Consider the following 23,475-nt stretch of genomic DNA (forward strand, 5'->3'; position numbering starts at 1 on the left):
CCTTAGCCGGTTGAGCTATAGGCGCCGAGCCTACATGGATGAATCTTATTGTGCTCAAGTCAGGGCTGTCAGGGCGCACTTGTCACCAGAACAGTGCACACTGTAGGAGACCAGTAGATTTCCCCCCCCACATCCTCCTCTAACCCCCATCCCTCCACCTGTGCACCTTTTGCGTCAGAGTTCTGCTTTGTCACCCAGGCTCGAGTTCACTGGCCTCCTCATAGCTCCCTGCAGCCTCGAACTCCAGGCCGCAAACCATCCTCCTGCCTCAGTCTCTCCAGTAGCTATGCCTACTGGCATGTGCCATTATAACCACCAAATTGAACTTCTTTTGCAGAGATTGAGTCTTGCTATGTTTCTCAGGAAAGTCTCCACTTTCTGGGGTCAAGGGATCCTCCTGCCTCAGCCTCCCAAAGGGCTGGAACTACAGGCATAAACCACAGCACAGGCCTGGGTGGCCTTTTTGACAGCAGCAACCTGTGTGCTGTCTATGCCCCATGTATAGCATTTATCTCAAAAGACATCCAGCTAGCACGTGGCACGCCTGGAAAACACACAAAGGAACAAAGAAAAGGCATCCGCTAGGCTGGGAAGCATTTTGTTTTCAAATATATACATGTATATGTGTGTGTGTATAAAATCTTCCTGTTATGGGTAATTTGGAATGTTGTTATTTTTTTTCCACGAAGTCAAAAGGTACCTAAGTATGTGATTGTTGAGTGGAAAAATAAGAGACAGAAATCAGGTATTGGCAGGTTTTCCATTTTCATTGGTGTGCAAATTTTTTAACAGGGTGTATAAAGCATTAAGGCAAGTCGAATGTTTCAGTGAACAAATTTTAGTTCCACTTTCTGTCAATGACAAACAAAGCTGTTAACATTTTCTGGACAATGCTATCATTTGGATTTCGTTAGAACAAGTAAATTTCTTACCGACAATAACTCAACATTTGTAGCACTTTGTTCATACAGGAGATTCCACCTGTTTACTATACTTTTCTGAGTTGTCCTACAGGCAAGTGGTGTTTTGTTTTTCTTGAGACAGTCTTACTCTGCTGTCCTGGGTAGAGTGCCCTAATGTCATAGCTCCCAGGAACCTCAAACTCTAGGGCTCAACCAATCATCTTGCCTCAGCTTACTGCATAGCCAAGACTACAGGAGCTCACCACAACTGGCTATTTTTTTTTTTCTATTTTTAGTAGAGATGGGGGTCTTGCACTTTAGCAGGCTAGGTTCGAACTCCTGAGTTCAAGCAATCCACCTATCTTGGCCTCCCAGAGTGCTATGATTACAGCTAATACATGTTTTTGCTTTTTTTTTTTTCTTTTTGACAGAGTTTCACTCTTGTTGCCCTGGTTAGGGTGCCATGGCAGCACCCTCAAACTCGTGGGCTCAGGCAATTCTCTTACCTCAGCCTTCCAAGTAGCTTGGACCACAGACGCCTGCCACAATGCCCAGCTAGTTTTTCTATTTTTAGTAGAGACAAGGTCTCGCTCTTGCTCAGGCTGGTCTCAAACTTCTGAGCTCAAGCAATCCACCTGCCTCAGCCTCCCTGAGTGCTGAGATTACAGGCGTGAGCCACCACACCCAGCCCAAATACATGTTTTTAATGTTGTCTATCTTCTGTGCTGCTGTTCCTGTAAGTTAAAAAAAAAAAAAAAGGAAGAAAATCTGAATAAGATACGCCATGCAAATGTCCACCAGATGTCAATTCTCCCCTAAATTATTTGCAGTCATTGCAAACCTAATCAAAACCCCTAGAAATTTATGTGCACATGTGTGAAACTGACAGGCATCCTGAAATGTACATGGAAATGCAAAGAATCAGAACCGCCAGGGCGATCTTGAACAAGTACAAAACTGGGGAATTCATTGTACTGGAAATGAGACTTATCATAAAGCTATGCTAAATCATACAGTGTCATACTGGTGCAACAGAGAAACAGGCTATTGGAACAGATGAAAGGGCCCAGAAAGCTCTTTTAGAGCTTTACAGATACCTGGTTTATGACAAAGACAGCAGTGTCCAGGACTGAAAAAGGACAATGTTTTCAATAAACAGTGCTGGGTAATCAGCTAAATGTGAAAGGCAAAACTTCTAGAAGACTATGGAAATTATATTAGTGACCTTGGGTAACCACTTCTTCATTAGGCCATGGTAAACATTAGCCATAAAGAAAAAGACTTAAGTACACTGGATGACATTAATATTAAAAACTTATTTTCGGCGCGGCGCCTGTGGCTCAAGTGGCTAAGGCGCCAGTCACATACACCTAAGGTGGCCGGTTCAAATCCAGCCTAGGCCTGCCAAACAACGATGGCTGCAACCAAAAAAAAATAATAATAGCCAGGCGTTGTGGTGGGCACCCATGGTCCTAGCTACTTGGGGGGCGGAGGCAGGAGACTCAGTTGAGCCCAGGAGTTGGAGGTTGCTGTGAGCTGTGATGTTACAGCACTCTACCCAGGGGGACAGCTTGAGGCTCTGTCTCAAAAAAAAAACCAACTTATTTTCATCACAAGACATCAAGAATGTAAAGCCACAGAGTGGAAGATGCATGCGATGTGTCTAGACAGTAAAGTTCCATAATTAGAATACATAAAGAACGCCTACAAATTGGGTAAATGGGATTGGCACCCATAGCTCAGTGGTTAGGACACCAGCCACATACACTGGGGCTGGCAGGTTCAAACCCAGCCCAGGCCAGCTAAACAACTATAACAACTGAAACAACAACAACAAATATCTGGGCGTTGTGGCTGGTGCCTGTAGTCCCAGCTACTTGGGAGGCTGAGGCAAGAGAAACTCTCAAGCCCAAGAGTTTGAGGCTGCTGTGAGCTGTGACGCCACGACACTCTACTAAGGGCAACATGAGTCTCTATCTCAAAAAAAAAAAAAAAAAGTGGATAAAGGGCTTAAATAGGTATTTCACAAAAGACAATAGCCAAAGACCATGAAGTATATGAAGACACAAGGAAGTGGAAAACACTGGTAAAACCCCATGTTAGGGATGTGGAGCAGCTACAGCGCTTACAAACTGCTTATGGGAATTTACACTGATCTAACCACGAGGGATAACTGGCAGCACTTAATAAAGATCTATCTATTTCTGTATATTCCTAAGACCAAGTGATTCCACTTCTAGTGATGTACCAGCAGAAATGTGTTCATGTGCTCATCAGAAGACATGTAAATTACTGTTCCTGGGAGCATTACACGTAATACCCCCAAACTGTAAACCACTCAAATGACATTTGAGAATAAATGTCAACTGACACCAGAATAAATGGTGAGATACAGTGATAGAATGAAAATACAAGAAAGTGAATTAACGACGGATACAGTTGTTACTGATCATTTGTTCCTGATACAGATACAGTTGTCACTGAGATACCGTCATACAATGAAAATACAAGAAAGTGAACAAACTAACGCCTGTGTCTGCTCAGCCACAATTCTCCCTTCTATCCTATCCTTGCTACATCCCCGGCTCTCCATTCAATCCTTGCCTCATTCATTGGTTTATTTAAATTCTTTTGCGATCTCCACTCATACTTTCGTAAAATGAATTGGGTAATACGGAGTTTATATGCTTCCTAGTTCTTAAAGGAGCTAGCAAACCCAAAGAATTCTAATTCCAGTTAACCACGGAAAGTCCTAATTGCAGTCTCACAGGGGTTTATGCTGAGGTGCTCAAACTCTTGATTCATTCTGGGTAAGGGTCATGTAGGTTTCTTGTTGCCTTTTCCCCACATCCTTATTCTTCCCAACCATTTAAAAAGGTAAAAACCTTTCTTAGCCTAAAGGCTGTTTTAAAAACCTAGTATCTAAAACCTTATGGTAAAGCCCTGTAAGAAGCCGGCTAACATGAAGAGGGGGGAATAGTTCTCAGCACTCCCCCGGTGGCCTAAGTGTATCCAAACGACACAGACTACTCAGCACTGCTTGGCCAAGAGTGTAGATTCCCAATAGCTGACCAGGAGATAAGCCCAATGTGAAAAGACACAGAACAAAACATTTTACAAGACTACCAAGGACCGCTGAGCAGTTGTTAAAGGCACGGGCTCTGAAGTCAGCCACAAAGAGTTAGTGTTCTCGTCTGCTACTTAATGAGATCTACAACCATAGATAAACCAGGGTTCCTATCATCATCCCAGGGTTGTTAAGTTACATTACACAACTGAAGCACTGTGTACACTATTCAATGAAAAGATTAAGTGAAAGGCAAATGGTGGTACGCAGAATTTAAATAATAAAAGATAATCAGTGAATAAGAAAACTGATCAACTTCCTAGGGAAGCAATGTTTGCAAAGAGCTTTAAAACACAAAAGCCCCTCTGACAATCTATAACAGAAATAAACATACCTACTACTAATTTAATCAAGATACAGTTTGCCGACTTGGCGCCTGTGGCTCAAGCGGCTAAGGCGCCAGCCACATACACCTGAGCTGGCAGGTTCGAATCCAGCCCGGGCCCACCAAACAACAATGACGGCTGCAACCAAAAAGTAGCTGGGCGTTGTGGTGGGAGCCTGCAGTCCCAGCTACTTGGGAGGCGGAGGCAGGAAACTCGCTTGAGTCCAGGAGTTGGAGGTTGCTGTGAGCTGTGATGCCATAGCACTCTACCCAGGGCGACAGCCTGAGGCTCTGTCTCCAGAAAAAAAAAAAGATACAGTTTGCCCCTTAAACAACATGGATTTGAACTGTGTGAGTCCGCTTATGTGTTTTTTCTTTTTCAACATAATATAGATCAAAAATACATTATTTGCAGAATGTGAAACCCAAGTATAGGGAAAGCCAGCTTTTCCTGTGTGGCTGCTGCTGGGCAAACCTCAGTATGCACAGGTTTTGTTATGCATAAGGGTCCTGGAACTAAAAACCCCCGCACATAGCGAGGAACAACTATACAAGAAATTAGGTTTAAGAATTCCCACATGTGACAAGTGGACGTGCTTACATACAATGCAGACAGCAAATGAGACGAAGAGGAACCGTCACCACTAGGGGCCGCTCAAGAACGGACAGTTGCCTACAACTTCCAACCCTGGCACCCCTGGCCTATCAAGTTTCTCAGCCCTTTAATGTGCTTTTCTCTTTTAAAGAAGAAAGACTGAAACCAGATAAACGTTTCCTCCGTCACCCACTTCCAAAACGAAAAATACATATTTAAAGAAAGCCCACGCTGTACACCAAAGGTAAAACAAATATTTTTATTGCACATTTATAAAATCTGCATAGTTGTATCAAGTATCAAGTGTTCTTCCCTCCCACAATTCCACCATTAATCTGAAAATTTATTTAAAATACAGTATCCAATTGGGACCTTTTTAAAAAATGGCCAACAGGGAATATTTTTCTCTCTACATATACATATAGATTTTTTTTTCTTTTTACAAACCCACATCCCTTATTTTGAAGAGCAAAAAAAGGGGAGAGGAATTAAAGGGTCTTTTGAGCCAGCAGTAGCCTTAGACACCTGTTTTAACAATTTTCAGATATTAGAAAATCTTACCTACATGGCTAACGACTATCATACACTATCTTTAGTGAAGTCTCACAACGCTATTCTGTCTGAAGTCTTCAACTGTTTTCTTTTCTTTCACTCAGGGCTGAGTATGAGGTTTTCTGGTTTATTTAAAAATAGAAAGGAGAGAAGAAAGGAAGGGGAGGCAGCTCTCTTGACTTTTCAGCATCTTATTGCCATGTGACCTTGTATTCTACCCACCCGTAAAAGGGCGCAGCTTGTCAGTGAGTCACTTTGTCACCTCCTGTCAAGAGCCAGGCAAGGTTTATATTCCTAATCTCCTGCAGTTAGGAATTTTTAAATGTCACCTGTATTTGATCAAAATAGCTAGCAGCTGTTCATCTAGTTCAGGTTCTGATGAATCACTCTTCTATTCTGCTGTCAAAAATATTTATGCCTGAAGGGTCATTTAGAATGTGGCAAGAGGCTCAGAAAAGCCCAGGCGTTACCGTAGGTGCAAAGGCGTTTCGGGTCTTCTGGCATAATTCAATACCTGAATACACTGGTTCTTGCCTTTTCTAGTGAAACAGCTTTTAGATTCTGTACCTAAAAAGTGCAAATTTATTTGTCATCCTTTCTTTACACACGCAGCATGGCTGGGGTCTGAATCTGAATCTTACTTGTCCACCTAATCCTCTCCCCAGGTGAGTACTACGACAACAGACTTCCGTGCAAAAGGCAGACAGCCAGGTACCAGGACGGGCCCGAGCGCATGGAGGCTTATTTCACCGTCACAGTTGAAACTCCTTGAATTGACTCCATGACAGCGGCAAATCGGCTACAAAGGTCATAGGGAGAATTGGGTCGAATAGTTGGAGGCTCCTTCAAGACAATGATTTCTGCAGAAGGATCTAGAAGCCTGGGCAGGAACTCCCCTAAGCACAACTGCAGATTTTCTGTGGAGAAAAAATGGACAGTTGCATACTGAGTTCTGAGTAAAAACTAGTAAGCCTGCAACTATACAAAAAAGCCTTTAAATAACCCCTTACCTAACCTCAAACTGAAAGCATTATGAGGCCAGCTACCAATAAATGATGATTCCCTTAGGCAAAACCAGGAGAAGGACTTGCCAAATATACCAAAGCCTTAGAATGGTTTAGGCCATCTGATGTTGGCAGAATAACACTATAGTTTCATTTCATTATGAACGAGTAGGTCTTCTAAACAATCGTCCTTTTAAAATTGGAGAAAGTGGATGTGATACCCTGTACCAAAGATATAAAGGTGCTATTTTCCGTCAAATGATTAAAATATACAAGTATCTACACATGGCACTAAGTAAAGCCATGTGTCACATGGTCCAAATAAAAACTGAAGACACTAAAATAGAGTATGTAGCAACTAGTTATTATAGAATTTTTTATTAAATACTATAAACTTGGTCTCTTGAGCAAATCAATGAAAAATCTTTACATCAGTGACTAACAAAAAGGATTATATACATCAACTTTTCAAGTCTAACTTAAAAATTACTAATTTTAGATTCCCTCCCCAAGAGACTTTGGACAGACGAGGATCTTCCATGTGTGAATTTATGGATCCTGAAGTCATTCTAATTAATATTTTCATGTCCTCAAACTTTAAGCCACACACAAATTTAGTTAAGGCACCACGAAGTGATCATACTCTGCATAAACAGATTCAGATTTTAATATAAAAGAGTTTAGGTTTTGGTAGATGACAGAATAACAGGTCTGACATCCTTGGAGAACAGGGATGTTTTTCAGACTGGGCTTGTTGGTGGCCCATGGAAATGCTTCAGCAGCCACAGGAAGGTAAGAGAGGTAAGAGGGGAAGAGGGCCGGGCTCTCTTCCCTTGTTTCAGTGGAAGAGATCCACTTTTTTTTTTTGAGACAGAGCCTCAAGTTGTTCTCCTGGGTAGAGTGCCGTGGCATCACAGCTTACAGCAAACTCCAACTCCTGGGCTCAAGCGAGTCTCCTACCTCAGTCTCCCAAGTAGCTGGGACCACAGGCACCCACCACAACGCCCGACTATTTTATGGTTGCAGCCATTGTTGTTGTTTGATGGGCTCGGGCTGGATTTGAACCTGCCAGCTCAGGTGTATATGCCTGGCGCCTTAGCCACTTCAGCCAGAGGCACTGAGCTGGAAGAGATCCACTTTTTACCCACTCACAAGCTGAGAGGTTCCAATCCCTTAAAAAGTTTTGGCAACCAATGCTATAAAGAGAATATTCAGAACATTCTTAGATGTGCTAACAACAGCTTACCTGCAATATCCTGGCCAAGGTAAGAGCACCAATGGTTCCTCATGACCTCAATGGCATCCAGGTCATCCTTGGAAATGTCATTGTTAATGATAAGGTGAATGCAGGGGATGATCAGCTCATTCATCACATTAATGCCCTCGGTGACAGAGTGATCATCATTTGTTTCAAACAGAGAAGCTGCTTTGGCATTCAGTTCCTACAGATAAAAGGCAAAGCGTGGGGAGAAATTATAGTCTAAACAAGTGTTTCCCAAACTTAACTGCACACTGAAAGCACCTAGGAATCTTTAGAAACTACCGATGTCTGACTCCCACTCCTGACATGCCGACTCAATCATTATGCAGGTGACCTGAGCGCTGGATCTTATAAAGGCCCCCAAAGTGATTCTAATGCAGCAAAGTTTGTGACCCAGTGGCCTAAACTTGTAAGTCAAGATCATGCTTAAAACCTGCTTCTGGCTCGGCGCCTATAGCTCAACCGGCTAAGGCGCCAGCCACGTACACCTAAGGTGGCGGGTTCGAATCCCCAGCCCGGACCCGCCAAACAACAATGATGGCTGCAACCAAAAAATAGCCAGGCGTTGTGGCGGGTGCCTGTGGTCCCAGCTACTTGGGAGGCTGAGGCAGGAGACTCGCTTGAGCCCAGGAGTTGGAGGTTGCTGTGAGCTGTAATGCCACGGCACTCTACCCAGGGGGACAGCTTGAGGCTCTGTCTCAAAAAAAAAAAAAACCTGCTTCTATCAAGGACCTGTTCACACAGCATTAATATCACCGGTGGAAGGCACACTGATGCCCAATGCCCTCCCCCCAAAATTCTGGGGGAGGAGCGTGAACTTCACTTTGTGGGAAAGCTCCCTAAGTGATTCGGATGCACACTGGGGATAGAGACCCAGTAATAGAGTCTAAATCCTTATTACTGAATTACTGTAGCAACTGTAGATATTAAAAATGTCAATCTATTCAGTGATTTAAAATATAAAAGCATGGCTCTAATAAAAGTCAAATCCATCAAATCTCTAAGTCTCCTTTTTCAGCTTTAAAGTGGCCCTGCCACATGTTTAACTAATACAGAAATCAAAGTTTAAATCAGAAATGAAGCTCTTGAGATGGATATATGTCATGATTTAATCTCCTCCATTTGGTATGAAGAAGGACAAGGCAGTGGGAGAATTGCTGGCATGATTTCTGTGAAGGGCAAACGTGCTAGGTGTCCGGGAAAACACACACAGCACACAGGGTGGAGGCAGCCGCTTCTCTGCAGTTCTTTGAAGGACAAGCACCAGGAACCCTTGGGTAGAGAAGGGGATACAGTTCTGCCTTTCCATGTGGCTGCTAAATGCAAATTAGGCCAGGAGACATTTACCTCCCACTAGTATAGCACAATGTTATCAGAACAGCAGGAACAATTGTTATGGTTCATGCATGCATCTTTTTTAAAAACTGGAGTCTCGGGCGGCACCTGTGGTTCAGTGAGTAGGGCCCATATACCAAGGGTGGCAGGTTCAAGCCTGGCCCTGGCCGAACTGCAACAACAACAACAAAAATAGCCAGGTGCTGTGGTAGGCGCCTGTAGTCCCAGCTACTCAGGAGGCTGAGGCTGAGGCAAGAGAATGGCCTAAGCCCAGGAGTTGGAGGTTGCTGTGAGCTGTGATGCCACAGCACTTTACCAAGGGCAAAAAAGTGAGACTCTGTCTCAAAAAATAAAATAAAATAAAAACTGGAGTCTTAAAGTCACTTAAACTTTCACCTACTAGCTTACTAGAAAAACACAGAAAAATACTGCATTGGTTCAGTGCACATTATATGCTTACTATGGGCCAAAGGAAATGGCTGAATAAGAAAAGGATCTGTGTTCAAGGAACTCATAATCCAGTAGGGAAGTAACGTGATAAAAACTATAATGTCGGCTCGGCGCCTGTGGCTCAAGTGGCTAAGGTGCCAGCCACATACACCTAAGGTGGCAGGTTCGAATCCAGCCCGGGCCCGCCAAAACAACAATGACAGCTGCAACCAAAAAAAAATAGCCGGATGTTGTGGCCGGCGCCTGTGGTCTCAGCTACTTGGGAGGCTGAGGCAGGAGACTCACTTGAGCCCAGGAGTTGGAGGTTGCTGTGAGCTGTGATGCCACGGCACTCTACCCAGGGGGACAGCTTGAGGCTCTGTCTCAAAAAAACAAAACCAAACCAAAAAAAACCCATAATGTCGGCATACATTAAGGGCAGAGAGGGGCGGGGGATGCTCACCTATCAGGAGATGAAGAGGAATGATATTCACTTAAGGTAACAGAAAAGAATAAGTTCCTGATGGAAAACTGACTATGAGAGTTTGGAAAGAAAAATCTAAAACCTGGTGGAGATAATTATTTTGTTATATCTCTCCGTAACTTCAAGGAAGAGAGGTAAGCACACAGACAAATCTTACACACAGTACAAACCAGAAGGCATTTTCTTCTGTATAAAGCGATCACCGACTCCTTGACCCCCCGGCGGGGCCCCTTCATCAGCAGGGCTGCGTTGCTCTGGTAGGCGTACACCAGGTAGGACAGCGCCTCTTGGTACCTGAGAGATGGGAGACGCACAGCAGCTGGGAGCTCCTTACCCAACAGCAAGGTTTAGACCTCACTTTCCCCAGTGCTTGCACCTACCTAGCTGCAATTATATACAAGTCTTTTTTCTTGGGTTTTTTTTTTTTTGCAGTTTTTTGGCCAGGGCTGGGTTTGAACCTGCCACCTCTGGCATATGGAGCCAGCGCCCTACTGCTTGAGCCACAGGCACCGCCCTATATACAAGTCTTAAACATAAGAGTTGGCAAAGGAAAAACCTAAGGATCAAAGACCAAGGTCAGTCTCAGATCTACAAACTGGCCAAGCCAGTGACGGCGAATCAGGAACCTCCCTGGGCTTCAGTTTTTCCCATCTCTAAACAAAAAGTGACTTAGATGTTCACTAGGGACCACACTAACTAGAAAATTCATTTTCTGAGTTCATTTATCACAAACAAAGTCTGGCACAGTGTATCTCCCTGCTAACAAATCTCGTTATGTGAAGGATGAAAAATGATGTGTGATATTTAGAGCAAAACGGAAGCACCAGAAAGAGAAAAGGCCACCAGGGTGTGACGTGGAGGCTGCGCAGCTACGACTCTTAGTGTTGCTGGGCAGGCGTTAAGGAGCTAAGTGTCCTGACCCATAATCTTGGGGGAAAAAAAGGCCAACTTGGCTCGGCGCCTGTGGCTCAAGTGGCTAAGGTGCCAGCCACATACACCTAAGGTGGCAGGTTCAAATCCAGCCCGGACCCACCAAAACAACAATGACAGCTGCAACCAAAAAATAGCCGGGCGTTGTGGCAGGTGCCTGTGGTCCCAGCTACTTGGGAGGCTGAGGCATGAGACTCGCTTGAGCCCAGGAGTTGGAGGTTGCTGTGAGCTGTGATGCCACAGCTCTCTACCCAGGGGAATAGCTTGAGGCTCTGTCTTAAAAAAAAAAAAGGCCAACTTACTTTCCTTTTTGATAGAGTTCCAGGCCTGTTAGGAGATACACAGACACCTTTCGGAACAAGCTATAGTCTTCATGCCACTTCTGAAAAGGAATGACAACCATTAATGACTGTGACCATAAGAAACTAGTGCCGGCCTCTGCACCTAAGTTTTAAATTCAACACAAATATTTATTGAGCACATGTGGCCAGCCATGAAATCAACAATCACAAAAGCTGCAGAAATAAAAGCCGTTCAACATTTAAAATCAAAGTCTGCCACTGACCTTAATTTCAATGTTCTATTCCTTTTGCTGAGGAACAGAAACATTTATAGTATTTTACATGAGCTGTAGAATTTATTATCTTAATTTTCAACAGTCTTGTCAAAGTCATTCAGCTCTGGCTTAAACGAATGACCTCCCAAGTACTAATAAAACCGCCCATAATTGAGAAAGACGGAAGGACAAAGCTCTTCCAAATCACACAGCTCACAAGGCAATTTTGAAAAAAACATTGTAACTGTATACGTATTTTAATGTATATTTTAAAAACAGTATCATTTCAAAACAAAATCAAAGCATGATTTCAAGAATTTCATGACCTGGGACAAGGCTAAAGTAGGTATTTAAGAAAAATGAAATGTTGGTTCATTCTAATAGGAGAATGAAAACAAAGAGATCTGCTCCTCAGAGTTACAAAAGGTCATGAACTTGATTCTATCACTATTCTTTGCCAAATATTTTTGGGGGGAGAACAACTTAGTCCGCGATAGCACAGAACTGATTTGGCCTTAGGTAGCATTTGCTGGAAGCATTAATGTTTGGCTTTACAGATTTCGAGCACAGACTTTACCTTGTACTCTTCCATGTTCATGTCATCTGGACCGATCTCCTTCAGTTTCGCCTGAGCCACCTTCATAATGCTGATGGATCTGTGTGGGACAGAGGCCAGAAGGCGATGACAGGGCCCAAGGCAAAACTTACCCCCCAGAAGTCTCAGCTTAGCCAGACCCAGGGTGATTCACCTGAATCTTCCCTACTCACCTTTCATCATAGCTAAGATTTTTATCGGCAAACTGTTCCAGAAGGGTTCGTTCTACCACCCTCTTGGGCGCTTCATTTTGGAAAAAGTAGACGAGGACATGCTGAAGTCGAGGGTCACTGTGAGAGGTGGGCGTCTCCTTGGCGAGCTGGTAGAGCCTGGAATATTCTTCATGGAATGCCTATGAAAGACAGAGGTCATATTAGAAACGGGTGTGTTGTGGGCTTCTGTCTGCAGAAGTGGATGCTTAAGGTCTAGGTCAGGGGTCCTCAAACTTTTTAAATAGGAAGCCAGTTCACTGTCCCTCAGACCACTGGAGGGCCAGACTGCGGGCCCCATGAAGAGTTGGCTGCTAAGCAAGACAGACAGCGGTGGCAAAAACACCTGGCAGGCCGGATACAGGTCCTCAGCAGGCCGCATGTGGCCCACAGGCCGTAGTTTGAGGATACCTGGTCTAGATGGCCTCACAACTCCAAGAAGACTTCTAAAAAATTCTTCCTGAGGAATTACAAAGGGCATCGTGGAATCTTTAAGTTCTCTGCATTTCATATGGAATAAAAATCTTCTAGCCTTCTGGCACTAAAAATATACTGTATTTCTAAAACACTCATTTTTCTCAAGTAGTTTCCAAAAACTAATATTTGCATTTTTTGTTTTTATTTTGTTGAAAGCCTGGGTCTATGTTGCCCCAGCTCATCTCCAATTTGTAGGCTTAGGTGATTATCTCACCTCAGTCTCCCCAGTAACTGTTCAAATACTCAGTTTCAACTATTATAAAAGGCGTATCTCTGAGATCCAATGACTGGAATTTCAAACATCCATACAAACGCAATTTTATTCAAGTACTTCAAATTTTATTAAAATACATTCAAAGCATTACCTATTTTTTATATTAGGGCCTCAAAATTACTAGGGCACAATCCAACTCATAGTATTATTAATAGACATCTCCAGATAGAAAAAGCCCCTCTAGGCTCAGCCCCTGTGCTCAAGTGGCTAAGGCACCAGCCACATACACCTGAGCTGGTGGGTTTGAATTCAGCCCGGGCCCGCCAAACAACAATGACGGCTGCAACCAAAAAACAGCCAGGCGTTCTGGCGGGCGCCTGTGGTCCCATCTCTTGGGAGGCAGAGGCAGGAGAATTGCTTGAGCCCAGGAGTTAGAGGTTGCTGTGAGCTGCGACGTCACAGCACTCTACGCAGGGCGACAACTTGAGGGTCTGTCTCAAAAAAAAAAAAAAAAAAGAAAGAAAAAGCCCTTCTAAGTTAGATATAATGGAAAATGGCACTGCCAGCCAAGGCTGAGTTAGTGCCAAGAGGAGAGGAGAGGACAGTACCATGGAATAGGAAAGGGAGTTTCGAGTATCACTTCAATAAAAGGCTTTTTTTTTTTTTTAATAAGAAGATGGGGTCTCACTGTGTTGCCCAGGCTAGAGAGCAGTGGCTATTCACAAATGTGATCATAGTATAATGCAGCCTCCAACTCCTGGCCTCAAGCCACTGTCCTGCCTCAGACTGCTGAGGAACTGGGACTACAGGTATATACCCATCTTATAGAATTATTGCCCTGATATTAGGATCGTTGTATTACAAGGATTAGAATTTTTAAAACAGAGATACCTTAATAAGCCCTGCTTCAGACCCGTCTCGGTCAAAGGTCTGACGGGCTTTAGCTATGGCCAGGATGACCCCTTGCATGGCAGGGCTCAGCATCACCTACCACAAGAGGACACAAAACAGAGAGAAAGAGAAGAGAAGAAAGTTCAAGAGAAGACTGTGTGAAAGCAGGCTGGACAGAGCACGGCCGGGAAGCGCAGCGCTGTGCTAGCGGCCAGCGTCTGAGGCTCGGCAAGTCTCCCACGCCCACTCCCACACGCATGCACGGCCTCTGCCCCTCCGATCAGTGTCAACACCTCATCCAAGACGCACTATCCCTATACTACATGTCCTCTTCAATTTAGCAAGATGAAGAAAGATGCCCATCCAAAATCATCTCCAATAGGGTACTGCTGTTAAATTACAGCTCTCAGAGGGGAAGTGTCTGAGGCCAGAATTCCAACTCCGTGTTGTACTTTGGATGTGCATCTTAAACACACAAATATTTCAGAATTTTTACTAGGATAAACAGTACATTTATAATAGTCTGGAAACTAGAAGCTACACAAATACACAAATGACTCTATAAAATAAAAACCTTTCCATGATTTAAAAAAAAAATACCCTAGAGGAAAAAAACCAAAGTCTGAGAGATGAAACTCACCATCGTCTATGTGCAGTGCAACTGAAAATGAGACAGTGAAAAACTTGGAATTCTACAGTTAGAATTAAAATCATTAATCCAGGGTGGTGCCGGTGGCTCAGAGAGTAGGGCGCAGGCCCCATATGCCAAGCATGGCGGGTTCAAAGCCGGCCCTGGCCAAACTGCAACCAAAAAACAGCCAGGCGTTGTGGCGAGCACCTGTAGTCCCAGCTACTCTGGAGGCTGAGGCAAGAGAATCGCCTAAGCCCAGGAGCTGGAGGTTGCTGTGAGCTGTGTGACACCACAGTGCTCTACCAAGGGTGACAAAGTGGGACTCTGTCTCTAAAAATCAAACAAAACATTAATCCACATTTGCTGGACAACTGAAAAATTTGTATTTGGAGAAAAAAAATATTGAGTAATACCAAAAAAATAAAATTAAAAGGCAATGTTTTGTTAGTAAATACCATGAGAAGGAACTAAGTTCTATCTCTCTGAGCCACCCACACCCGGCAGCAGCTCCCACAAGCATCAGCTTGGAGCAGGGTACAATAGGCACTTAACTATCTTTTAAAAATGGTAACTAAGGTCAAAACTAGTTAGTCCTTCATGTCAGTTATCTGTTTTAATGAGAAAATACTGGCTAGTCCCAGACACACTAAAAAAGAATATTCATTCGGTCCCATGAGAAGGAAAGCTCAGACTGACAACAAGCAGCGAGGCCCTGCCCTGGGCTCTGTACCTCCTCGTCATAGCCATCTGCGTCAGATCTAACCAGAATCCTTCCCACACTGGGGATCTCCACTTCAGAGACCTCAGAGTTAGGCTGGGCAGGAGACTCTGCATCCTCAGCCTTGGGGGGCTGCTCTGACTGCTCTGCAAGGTTTGTTTCCTGGGGCATGGGCTTCTTGGGTTCAGTTTCCTTAAGCTGTGGTGGCAGAATAAGGAGAAAAGTAAGAAAAAAATAGGAGAAATAAAGGGGGTAGTTAAATGCAAGAGAGACACAGAATCATAGAAACGCGAGGAAACTGGCAATTACGGCCGAAAGCCGGACCCTGCGGGACGTGGGCTTCCCAGGAACTCTCACCTCGCTCAACGCTGCTTCTACCCCGCTCTTCTCATAGGCATGGGCGGTGTTTGCAATGGCCTGGGCGGTCTGCTCCTTCACGATCACAGCGTGCTCAGACGACAGGCAGCGAACCGCGTGGGAAGAGGCTACTGCGGAATCTGATAAAGAACAGCACAAAGTCATCAGCATCGGATGACAAAACAGTCGAGGACAAGGACAAAAGCAAGCCGGAAAGATACGCAGCTCAGTCACAGTCCTTCTAACACATCTTTTAAAAAACCCTACGCAGATATCTCCCAGAAACTAGAGACTGTAAGAAAAGCTACTTCAGCGAGAACCCCTGGATGATTCTGTAAGATTTAATGTGCTCCTAACATCGTCAGACTTCTGTATGCCAAGGAGGCTTTCCTATAACCATCTGTTGAGTAGATCACCTCTGGAGAGCAGTTTTCATAAAGTCTATCTATCAATCCTACCATAGTTCCTCCTTTAGCTGGGAAGCAGGTAACACTACACACACAGGGAAGGTATGGATAGCTGGTCTTTCTAATTTTTTTTTTTTTTACATGTTAAGAGGTCCTTTTTATTTATTTATTAAGTCGTATACACATAGATGAATACATTTATCATATGTGGGGTACAATGTGTTGTTTTTTTTTTTATACAATCTGATGTGCTTACATCAAACCGATCGACATAGCTTTTGCCTCATTTACTTGATTATTGTGTTAGGGCATTTACGTCCTACACTTGACAGATTTGACTTGTACCCTGGCCATATGCTCCATAGGTGTGGTCCTACCTTTTACCCTCCCTCTATAAACCTTCCTCCTCCCCTCCCTTCCCACTCCATTTCTCTCCTTCATCCTGGGCTATAGTTGTGTTCTACCTTTCATAACAAAGTGTGAGTAAATATAAGTTGGTTTCATAGAAGTACTGAGCACATTTGATACTTTTTCCTCCACTCTTGAGATACTTTACTCAGGAGAATATGCTCCAGGTGCCCCCATATAAACATAAAAGAGGTAAAGTCTCCGTCTTTTTTAAGGCTGCATAGTATTCCATGGTATACATATGCCATAATTTATTAATCCATTCATGGGTCGATGGGCACTTAGGCTTCTTCCATGACTTGGCTATCACCAATTGAGCTGCAATGAATAATCAGGTGCAAGTATCTTTTTTGCAAAGTGATTAGAGGAATTGCAGGATCCATGGTCTTTCTAATTATTTACTTCTGCTCATCAACAATCACACTACAAAGCCATATTTTATTCTATCAGGCTGTGCCTGCCATAACGTCAGCTGAAGTGTACGGGATGGCTGGGGGTCTGCAGCATGAACAGAAACGCCCTTCTCACATACCCTGTGATGGAGAGAAATCCTGGGATGAAGAGTTGGTAGAAGATTCCATTTGAGGAATTTTACAAGACTGCTCTTCTTCCCATTCCTCTAATTCCTGCTCGAACCGCCAGTTATCTTCCTGAATGTAATGTTTAAGTTCAACTGACAGGGAGTCCACCTCTGAGATTTGATCTGATTCGTTAGGGGCTGTCTCTAGGAAAGACAGAGGTAAATGGAGTAGCATCCAGGAAAAGGTCACCAGGAACCAAAATGTACTTTCCAAAAAGGAAGAAAGTGGGATATTTCATCTTTCATCCTACTCCTAACTAAAAATATATACAGACATAATCCATTGGAAAAATAGACTGAGGCCAAACTCATGCCTATAATCCTAGCATTCTGGGAGGCAGAGGCAGGTGGATGCCTAAGCCCAGGAATCTGAGAACAGCCTGAGCAACAGAGATACCTTGTCTCTACTAAAAACAGAAAAATTAGCCAGGCTCTGTGGCAGGTACCTGTAGTGCCAGCCACTGGGGAGGCTGAGGCAAAATTATTCCTCGAACCCAAAAGTATCACTGCAGTTGCTATAAGCTAAGCTGATATCAATCATGGCACTCTAGGCTGGGGCAACAGAGTGACAGCCTCCAAAAATATCAACTAAAATAACCATCAACTAAAATATCCCTTACCAGAAGCGTTTCAGATTTCAATTTTTTTTTCCAGAATTTTGAATATCATACTTGCCAGTTGAGTAACCCAAATGTGAAAATCCAAACTTGAAATGCTCCAATGAGCATTCCCTTCAAGCACCATGTCAGCACTGACAAAGTTTCAGATTTTAAGCCTTTTGAATTTTGGATTTTCAGATTTGGGATGCTCAACCCTCACTGACAGTGCCTGGCTAATTTATTAGCATGCAGACAATAATTAAATATATGGAAGAGCTATCGATCACTGAATGTACCAAACATTTCTTGGAAATTCAGAAAATCATTAGAACCAATGGAAATTTCAATCTAGTTTTATCAGTTTAACTACTACAACTGTTATTGATAAGAATAGCCATTTCAAGGTTAGAGATGGATTTGTAGATATTTATACTATCTCAAGTTTCACACAAATAAGAGTCATCAGAAAGCAATTTAATACAAAGATTAAATGGTCACTAATAACTGGCTTCAATTATATCCAAGGATATCAAGGACACACTAAATTTCATTTCTCACCCTGTGACCAAAACAACAAAAAAATCTATAGCAGAACAACACATTCACTTACTGATTTCCATTAACTAGCTTTTTCACTGAGCAAATGAATTTCCACTTGTCTCTATAAAATAAAAATGAACGATGCATGCAGTAACAGGGCTCTCAAATACTACTAATAGCTAATATGCTTATTTGTACTATAACTCCCACAAACAGCTATTCATTACTGTATAATATAAAAATGCAGGCTCAGCACCTCTGGCTCAAGCGGCTAAGGCAACGGCCACATATACCAGAGCTCAGAGCTGGCGGGTTCAAATCTGGCCTGGGCCTGCCAAACAGCAATGACAACTACAATCAAAAAATAGCCGGGCGTTGTGGCGGGCGCCTGTAGTCCCAGCTACTTGGGAGGCTGAGGCAAGAGAATCGCTTAAGCCCAGGGGTTGGAGGTTGCTGTCAGCTGTAATGCCATGGCACTCCACCCAGGGCAACAGCTTAAGGCTCTGTCTCAAAAAAAAAAAAAATACAATTTTGAGGATCAGCTTTTAGGTGATCATTCTCTCCATTTGCTATCTCCTAATCACATTAGCATATCAGAATGATAATGCGCTGTCTGGACAAAATGCCTTACAGGTTTTCCTTATTCATGCAACGCAGTCAAGTTTGAATATTAAAAGAAAAACCTTCTATTATCCTACATGTAAAATGCTGGTCAAAAGACCTTTCACAGAAGATGTGAAAGGAAGACATAATATTATAAATTGAAAACAGCACAGAATTTGGAGTCAGAATTGGATTCGAATCCTGGGCTTGCCATTTACATACTGGCAATTTACATACTGCAATTTACATACTGCCATTTACATACTGTATGACTATGGGACCTCTTGGAACCTGTTATGCAGCTGGGAAATGAACACAGCAACTTCTACCCTGCCTACCTCCCTTTTAGCGTTATTAGAGAAATAACATTTGAAACCATGCATGAAGGAGTAAAGTACCAATATAAATGGAAATTGTTATTGCTCTTAGCATTCGTAGTAGCAGTAGTATGAGAAGCATGAAGCTGTTCTGGCATTGTTTTCACTTTTAAAATTTAGCTATTCTCCAATAGGCATAAAAATATGTATTCAAGGAGGCAGTGCCTGTGGCTCAAAGGAGTAGGGTGCCGGCCCCATATACCAGAGGTGGTGGGGTTTCAAACCCAGCCCCGGCCAAAAACTGCAAAAAAAAAAAAAAATCTGTCAAGGTTGGGCATAATGGATGATTCCTATAAACCCAGCATCTCATCCCAATGAGAGGGTGAGGTGGAATGACAGCTGGAGCTCAGGAGCTCCAGTCTGCAGTGAGCTATGATGGCACCAGTGCACTTCAGCCTGAGCCACTGAGTGAAACTCTATCTCTTTAAAAAAAAAAAAAAAAAAAGAGGCTATCAATGAGAGGCTGGTTAAATACATTATATATATGTGTATATATATACATATATTCCATGTAATGGAATTATTAAGCAGTTGTTAAAAAAGAATGAGTAGGTTTTATTTATAGAAATATGAAGATCTCTAAATATTCTATTAAAAGGTAGAGAATTAAGTAGAAAAGCATCTCATTTGGGAAAAAAAGGGGGGGATACAGATAAATACAATCCAGCATATGTACACATGAAATATTTCTTGAGGACTACATAAGAAACCTAACAGTATATACTTGTTGAGGAGTGGGACCAGTAGTCAAGGATGCAAGTAGAAAATTAAACTTGTTTTTCCCTTTTTTTTTTTTTAAAGAGACAGAGTCTCACTTTGTCGCCCTCAGTAGGGGGCCGTGGCGTCACAGCTCACAGCAACCTCCAGCTCTTGGGCTTAGGCGATTCTGCTGCCTCAACCTGCTGAGTAGCTAGGTTGTTTTTCCTTTTTAATTCCCTTTTATACTGTTCGCATTTTTTAAATGCATTATTACACCATCATCATAATACAGTTTAAATTTCTTAAAACGAAGTACAATACTATTTCCTTCCTTGGGGAGAACAAGTTCCCCCCAGTCTCTGGGTTCCACTGAGATATTTTTACCTGCATTGAAGTGGGGTAGTTTATCATTAATATACATCAGACAGTAGGCACTAACATTTCTCAGGCCCCCATAGGAATCTCTTTCAAGTTCTTCCCAGGAAGACTCAGTAACAGAGATGTCATTGTACTTGAGCCAGGTCTGCCGCGGTTGATTATAGATATAGGCCCAGTAGTGTCCAGCATTTGCTTGTCCTTCATGAACGAGAACAGCATGTAAGCGATAAGGCACCTGCAGACCAGAAAGGAACAGGCCTCAGTCAGGGTGAGCAAAGTAACCTATAAAGGTTACATTCTACAAATGACCATTCACACATGTGCTTCCTATGGGGGTCACCTCAAAACATCTCTTGACTCAGGATGAACTAACAAAGCACAGGCTTAGAATCTACCAATTCTGTTTGCATCAATGATGACCACTCTGAACACTCTTTAAACGCCTGTGATTATTAGATGGAAAACCAAAGATAACCTCGGTCTACATGTCCTTCCGATTCAAAACTCAGTTCATCCAAAAATAGAATCCCTTGACCACTGACATTGAAAAAAAGTCTATCGTATTTGGAACTAAAGAACACGGTGAACGGATATGTTATTTTACCTTCTCTGGCACCAAAATTTAAGTTAGCGTATTTCACGCAGCCGCACTCACTCCTCTTGTTTCTTCTTGTGAGTCATCATCCGCCTATCCGGGGTGAAGACCCTTTTAGCTACACACTTGTTTCAATATTTGAAAAATGTTTTCCACTATGGGAAAGACCAAGCAGCACTTCAGTGAAAGTTAGGAAAGCCAATTACAGAATCAAACCAAACTGACATCTAATCAGTACCTTGACCTGTTTTTACTGCTGCCGATTTTTGAAATAACACAAAAGAGAAAATGGAGAAACCCAAGGTTCACATGGTGCCTTCCTGTTATGCAACAGGATTACACCTTGATGTCTCTACACACCGTTCTTCTCCTGCGGCCACGCTGCCCATTCTGTCACTCGCAGAGAAGCCATGGCCAGGCCAGGGCCCTGCACAGAGGCTCTGCTTCCCTTAATGCCCGGAATGTTATTCTCAACAAAATGTGGCCGGTAAGCATTTCTGCCTGCTTAACTCCCTTTTGGAGTTATCAGGTATTATAAAAATAAAGCCTGCTGTCAAAGGGAAGATCACCAAGAACTGTGGTACTTTTGGAAAAGATGGATAACTGGACCCTAGTTTGTTTCTTTCCATTGCACTATTTAAATTGTTATTTTGCAAGTAATTTATTTTTCTTTTTATGTCCCCTCAACTCTGAGAATTTTGAATGATTTTTATTACCAGTTGACAGCCAATCTTTGTAGGATATGAAAAAACTCTATGTGGCAAAATAAAAATAAAATACGTTTTAGGTTCTATTAGTAAAAGACATAGCACTTTCTTTAGTCCACAATAAAGAAACAGGATCAATTTTTGTCTTGAGTTTATTCCTGTATCTCAGTCTCATAGAAAACGATCCCATTTTCTTCTCGGGTCTATTGTTAGCACATGCTCTGACCATTGTTCAAACAATATTCATTCTACCTGACAGAGGAGAGGGTCACAGTACATCTGCTCAATAGCCTGGGTAGTGCTTGCAATACAATTCTTTAAATCTGTTTAGAAAACAAAGAAAAACAAAAACACTTCATTAAATGATCTCATTCCATGTCACAGACGCTGCTTCAACTAAGCACAAAGTATTGCTTATCCACACTGAGGGCTGTGATGATTTTAATTTCCCTCTGTGAACCACAAAGTAGAGCGAGTGCTTTAGGTTATGAAGGCTTTTAGCTCCATAGAATTACATGAAGGCTTCAAACAATGTCCTTTATAATTGGCACGAAAATTTATTAAAGAGGAAACTGATTCTATTGAGGAAAAGATGTTAATGGGTCACTTGGATGTAAAATACAGAATATGTCCCAGAGAAAAGATCTGAAATGAGGAGATGATTTAATAAAGGCCAAGGCTAAGTTTCTCCGAATAAACGCTTAAGGGAACTTAGAATTTTGTCTTTCTGCTAACCAGATAAAAGCAGAAGAAACATGGAGAAAGGATCGTCTGAACTACATGGCAATGTGGCCAAAAGACTTTTAAAAAGTCCTGAACAGTTCAATTTTCCATTGCATGGCTCAAATATTTTCTAGCTTATTAACCTTCAGTAAAGCATGCTTCAGACAGAAAAAAAAAAAGAAGCCCAGGAAAAGATAAATTGAGTTTGGAGAAACCACTGCAGAAAGGAAATTAGCACGTGCAGAAAAATCCCAATGAAGGTGATCATAAATGCCTAGGCTTCTAGGAAGCCCCAGAAGTTTTAAGGAGGGATCACCTACAGCTGTATGATAGAAGTATGAACTAAGCTTACAGGGCTCTAAAGGACAAAAGAGGCCTGGCATGGCAGCTCACGCTTTAAGTCCTAGCGCTTTGGGAGGCTGAGCCAGCCAGATTGCTTGAGGCCAGGAGTTTGAGACCAGTACAAACAACATAAAACCATTTCTACAAAAAATAGAAAAATTAGATGTGCGTGGTGGCACGCACCTGTAGTCCTAGCTACTTGGGAGGCTGAGGTGGGAGGATCGCTTGAGCCTAGGAGTTTGAGGTTACAGTGATAACACCACTGTACTCCAGCTAGGGCGACAGAGCAAGACCCTGTTTTTAAAAAAAAAAGTACAAAAGAAGTCAAGATGACCATGCCAAAATTCAACAGCATATACAGCAAGGGCAGGACGTATATGCAAGGTGCCTGAGGCCCAAATACTCAAACAAAACAGAAAAGGCAAAGAGTAACTACTTGACAAGTTTTAAAAGAGCCAACCTTGTATATCTTGTTCGATCTCACTCCTCCACCTCTGAAGACACGTCTTAACAAAGTTTATCTCCTCATCGGTGACTTTTCGAGGAGCTGGGTGTGCAGGCATTTCCAAGGAAGACCGGGAAGACAGAAGTGGCTTAGACTTGTGTAGAGAATCTCCAGGGGAAGAAAAGGTACTTTCACCATCCTGTGAAGAACTATCTGTATTTGTACTGAAGAAAGACAAAAGGCATGTTCGTATGATAATTTTCAAAAGATACGTTGCCCTAAATTAATGTGCCTTGTAAAGCAAGCTCTATATGAAAAGCACAGCTATTATTGAGTATTAATTCTGCAAAGTTATTGAGCCAAGCCTCTCTTATGTGTATCATTTCTTTTAACATTTGCTCATAAGACAGGTACTATTACACTTCCTATTTTACCAATTATAAACCTAAGGTTTAAGGAAATTAAGCAACTTACCCAAGT

The 23,475-nt window shown here is 42.7% G+C and overlaps 1 protein-coding gene across 2 annotated transcripts in view; it reads right to left on the reverse strand.

Annotated features, from left to right (window-relative positions):
• Positions 1–6,065: 6,065 nt before the first annotated feature.
• Positions 6,066–23,475, reverse strand: part of USP28 (ubiquitin specific peptidase 28) — a 62,638-nt gene continuing 45,228 nt past the window's right edge. For both annotated transcript variants that reach the window (XM_003794757.3, XM_023516070.1), the window contains exons 13-23: positions 23,011–23,219; positions 21,738–21,808; positions 20,190–20,418; positions 16,940–17,131; positions 15,593–15,732; positions 12,269–12,447; positions 12,078–12,156; positions 11,247–11,326; positions 10,185–10,308; positions 7,752–7,947; positions 6,066–6,418 (exon numbers count right to left, since the gene is read on the reverse strand). In XM_003794757.3, coding sequence (XP_003794805.2) covers positions 6,243–6,418; positions 7,752–7,947; positions 10,185–10,308; positions 11,247–11,326; positions 12,078–12,156; positions 12,269–12,447; positions 15,593–15,732; positions 16,940–17,131; positions 20,190–20,418; positions 21,738–21,808; positions 23,011–23,219 — 1,675 coding nt within the window. In that variant the 3' untranslated portion in view covers positions 6,066–6,242. The remainder of the gene's footprint in view (positions 6,419–7,751; positions 7,948–10,184; positions 10,309–11,246; positions 11,327–12,077; positions 12,157–12,268; positions 12,448–15,592; positions 15,733–16,939; positions 17,132–20,189; positions 20,419–21,737; positions 21,809–23,010; positions 23,220–23,475) is intronic.

Source organism: Otolemur garnettii, unplaced genomic scaffold (assembly GCF_000181295.1).
Source record: "Otolemur garnettii isolate 467f Iridium unplaced genomic scaffold, OtoGar3 scaffold00086, whole genome shotgun sequence".
NCBI classification, from domain to species: Eukaryota; Metazoa; Chordata; class Mammalia; order Primates; family Galagidae; genus Otolemur; species Otolemur garnettii.